Here is a 4,848-nt window from a genome sequence, read left to right on the forward strand (position 1 = left end):
CTGTGTGTCTCGGTTTTCCTCATTTGCAAAGGGAGCTCTCACCTCAGATAGGTCCTCTGAGATTGGAATGTGGCATATCAAGTGTGTAGGACAGTGCCTGGCACCTAGCCAGTGTTAGGCATAGATATGTTGGCTATCCTTACCTGCACAACGAAATTCTATTGCTACCACATTGAAGATAAATTAACTGAGGCTCAAAGAGGAAGGTAGACACTTTGAGGGCCAACATTTGGCAAGCTACAGATGGACACTCTTGTCTGTGTACACTCCCAGGGCACCGTTGGGCTTCCTAGAAGAGTTGTGTGCCAGGCTGGAGATCACACAGGTTGTATCTCTGTGTACACCTGCATAGCTCAGAAATACTGCTCTCTAATTGCTCCAGCTCTCCCCTCTCAGATCTCTCTCCCTCCCTCTCTCTCTCTCTCTCTCTCTCTCTCATACACACACACACTCACTCACATTGGCAACCTTTGCACTTTAGCTTCCAATCTCCTCATGGAAATGATGGCTGGTCAGATATTTAGCAAAGCTGTCATCCACTACCGCAGGACCTGTGCCCTTTGGTGAGACAATCATTAAAAAGTGTAAATTAGGTTTTTTTCAGTCTGTGAGTTTTCTCAGGGAGAAAGAAATTGTGTTGAGTTGTTTATTTAATCATTCATTCATTCACTCATTCACACATTCTGTCATGGGTCACTCCTCAAACATTCACTAGGTTCCGGACTGGATGAATTGTTCACGTTGAGGAATCACACACACCAGGCTTTTTTCAGGATGTAAGATACTGGATGTTCATTGCAGATCTTACACAAACTGGTTTAAAAGGACAGAATGCAGCAGAAGACGGTGTTTGCTTTAGCATCCCCAGTGGTTGTCACTGTCAGAGTAAGATAGCTCTATCAACACTTCCCAGCTGCAAACAGGACAAATGCTGTCTTGCAGTGTCCTTTGAGCATCCCCTCCCCCGGGACACCTGCAGCCTCAAATGATACGCAGCTGCTGTAGTGCTCAACAAATTTCGTGTGGAGACTTGGAGGGGAGGGGGGGCCGGCTGTTTTTACAAACTCTCCTTCCTGACTAAATGCAATTGAAAGTCTTGTGAATGTTTCAAACAGCAACACCATTTCAATGATGAAGTTGTGGAAAACTATGTACCAGAGTAAAAAAAAATAAAATAATTCCCTTATAGGCCTCAGAAGAACCCTCACGTGAAATGTATCAAATCAATGGGCAGGTGTATTTTGAGGATTTATATCTTTATGCTACGAAATGTAAACTGTGTGTCCCTAAGCAACTACACTTTTTGAGAAGAGTCATGGGTGTCCACTCCTTTGTTTTTTTAATAATTGTTTTTAATAATATGTAAATTCCTTTTAGTAATATGTCAGTTTTTCATTGTGTGTGTGGTGATGGTGGTGGTGGTGGAAGACACTGATGTACTGTTTCTTGGATTAAAACAAATTAAAAAATGCTCAGCTCCCTGTGCCCCCTGACTTGGAGGTTCTATGTTGTGACTCTGGTTGATGGGTGCCATCTCTCAGTCCTCTTCCTTAGGGAATCTTCTTGAAAATGCACCAGGAGGGGCCTGGTGCAGTAGCCTAGTGGCTAAAGTCCTTGCCTTGAATGCACCTGGATCCCATATGGGCACTGGTCTTAATCCCAACGTCCCACTTCCCATTCATCTCCCTGCTTGTGGCCTGGGAAAGCAGTCAAGAACGAGCCAAAGCCTTGGGCCCTTGCACCCGTGTGGGAGACCCGGAAGAGGCTCCTGGCTCCTGGTTTCAGATTGGCTCAGCTCCCGGCCTTTGCAGCTGCTTGGGGAGTGAACAATTTGACAGAAGATCTTCCTCTCTCTCTCCTCCTCTCTGTATATCTGATTTTGCAATAAAAATAAGTAAATCTTAAAAGAAAGAAAGAAAATGCACCAGGAGATGGTGTTGCTTAAGAATGAAGGACTTTCATTGGCCAGTGCAATGGCTCAATTAGCTAATCCTCCCCTTGCAATTGCTGGGATCACACATGGGTGCTGGTTCATGTCCCTGCTTCTCCATTTCCCATTGAGCTCCATGTCTGTGGCAGTAAATGGTAGTCCAAAGCCTTGGGACCCTACACCCATGTGGAAGACCTGGACGAAGCTCCTGGCTTCTGTCTCCTGGCTCTGGATTGGCTTAGTTCCTGCCAGTGCGACCATCTGGGGAGCGAACCAGTGAATAGAAGATCTCTCTCTGTCTCTCCTTTTCTCTGTAAATTTTCTTTTCCAATAAAAATAAATCTTAAAAAAATAAGATCCCAAAATAAAGGACTTCTTTTCTGGTGGCTCAGAGGACTGTGAAAGGAATATCACACCTTCCCTGCCTGGCATTAATTGTGTTCGGGGTTACCACGATGTTCTTGCCAAGAACTTGAAATAAAAGATTGACATTGAGAGTTAAGTGACAAAATCAATAATATACAATGCATCACTTTAGAGAGATACACTAAAAGCCCTCAAAAGAGAGATCTGTTGAGAATATTTGCTCCATATTATGAATGGGACACATGTCCTAGCTCCCAGGTTTTGGCTTTTCAGTTGCTGGGATTTGGGGATGTCCCAGTTTTCCTAGGGAAGGGCCAGGACAGTGCAGGTGGTAGAGCTTTATTCGCTAGTAGGACAGTATTTCCATACTTTACTAACTGAGTTGCAGTCACAAATGAACCTCTGCTTGCAAGGGAGACTTCCAAACAAACACCTGACACTTGATTCTTTTTTTTTTTTAACTCACATGAGTTTATACTTTCTTTAAAAGACACTACAGTTTAGACAAGTTTTAGAATTTAAACCCTGCAATATGGCCACCTCTGTGCATACCAGCTGAAAATCAGTCCAGCCAATAGGACTGGATGGAGCTCTGAGAGGGGGCCGCTGAGGCATCTGGGATGTGGCAGTGTGGCCAGGGCCTCAGCCACCTTTGCTCTCTGCTGCACAGGAGGCTCTTGACCAGCATCTGATTTGTGCCAGCCTAGTGTCAGCAATTGTTACAGCTTCTCATGCTCTTCTGCCAAGCATGTGTTTCTCCTACCTATATTGACCAAGATGGGGAGGGTTCAGCTCCTGCTGCGATTCTGCATGCTGTGCTGGCCAATGAACTTCAGGGTCCAGACATTTTTGCATTTCTATTTTTTAGGACAATCTAATCAATGTACATCCCAGTTTCTTATTACTTCCTCTAACTCCTTGGCCAGTGAGAGTCCCTTTTGAGAGACTGAATGCTAAGGTTTCTACATTTCTAAAATGAGACTGTGGTCCATGACAGGCAAATGAAAACAATTTTTCTGTCTCAAGGGACAGATTCTCCATTGCTGTGGCCCTGTCCTTACTTATTTTCAGCAGTGTGTGCTTATAAATGTTTGTCTTCCCACTAGATATAAATGCCTTGAGAGCAGGAACTAGCTGCATCACAAATGCCTGGTACAACCTATAGCATGCAGCAAGGAGTCAAGAGATGTTTAGGAAACACGTAAATGAAATCTCCATTTTTTTATGTGATGCTCTTCAGATATGTGTAAACTAGTGGCAATACACACTTTACTAAATTTATAAATCATTTTGGTTTTGAACCAATTTTTTTTCACAACAAATTTCATAAATACTTGGAGAACAAAGATTCTTCATCAGTGTATTTGTAAGCATGCAGGATACACGACAAACCCTGCAAGGGCTGATGCAGAGGAAACAGTATTTTACATTTATCAGAGCTGTAAACATATTCAGAGGCTCTGGAAATCCATGGTTATCTGAAACTACAAGCTAGTGAGAAGAAGCTGGCTGAGTCAAGAGTCAGTCAGTCCAGGGATGAGTCCCTTTATTAAAAAACACACAACATATCATAAATCATGGTGCTGCTATCATCACAGATCATTCTCCACACTGGAAAAATCTATGATTTGTTTTTAAGAAGCATATTCAGAGGAAAATGCATGGACTGAATGATGATAAGAGAGATGAAAATGGAAAGATTTTTACTTAACTCTAGTTACCCATTTCTGTTAGCTCTTCTTGCTGATTCTATTGTCCTGTCAGCCCTCCAGGATGGAGTTAATCCAAGAAAGAGAAAGAAAGTCAGGGAGAAGCCAGAGAGCAGATGTATTAGGGACATGATGATGCTCACAGTTGAATTTCAATTTTCTCAAACTTGCAAACAAAACCACAACAACACACTGCTTTCCTCTATCACCAACACATTCTCTGAAAGAAAACAACAGTCCCTTCAGTGCCTGTGAATCATGTTGCTACTTCTGTGCCTCACCACAGTAAAGAATCATGGATCACAACAGGCTCCACCAAGCGTGTACTTACTATGGGATCATGAACTGCTCTAAGTCATCAATGTGCAATTCCAAATCACCAATCCCTTCCAGTAGACTGACAGACGGCACACTGTCTCCTTCTAGCATCTGGTCTTCCTTTCCAATCATCATAACACAGTGATAAACAGTATGTGTGCTCCAAGAGTGGCCACAGATTTTATCAGCAGAATCTATCCCCGTTTGGGGACTTACCGTCATCTTTGCTTTCTTGACAGAGCTGCGTTGGGGAGACAAAGCATGATTTGAGAACTGTTTGTGTTCAGAAAAGAGGAGTGAGTGCTCTGTGTTTTCATAAGCAGACAGGAAGTTATCAGCCCTGCAAATTCTAAACTACTAAACCCCACTCGCTTTTAATATTTCCTCTTTAAGGCATCACGCAGCTGTTTCTCTTGGGAGGCCTTGTGAAAGCCAACTGAGTTGAACACAGAGTTCTGGAATGTGGGGCTTGAAAAAGGAATGCTGAGATACGGCTTGTAATTCTCATTCTCTCTCTCTCTTTCT

At 43.2% G+C, this 4,848-nt stretch overlaps 1 protein-coding gene across 1 annotated transcript in view; it reads right to left on the reverse strand.

Annotated features, from left to right (window-relative positions):
* SASH1 (SAM and SH3 domain containing 1) overlaps positions 1–4,638 on the reverse strand; it is a 264,392-nt gene extending 259,754 nt beyond the window's left edge. Inside the window, exon 1 of the mRNA XM_058666602.1 lies at positions 4,540–4,638. Coding sequence (XP_058522585.1) covers positions 4,540–4,545 — 6 coding nt within the window. The 5' untranslated portion in view covers positions 4,546–4,638. The remainder of the gene's footprint in view (positions 1–4,539) is intronic.
* Between the last annotated feature and the right edge of the window lie 210 nt (positions 4,639–4,848).

The sequence above is a fragment of the Ochotona princeps genome, chromosome 1 (genome assembly GCF_030435755.1).
Source record: "Ochotona princeps isolate mOchPri1 chromosome 1, mOchPri1.hap1, whole genome shotgun sequence".
In the NCBI taxonomy this organism is placed as follows: domain Eukaryota; kingdom Metazoa; phylum Chordata; class Mammalia; order Lagomorpha; family Ochotonidae; genus Ochotona; species Ochotona princeps.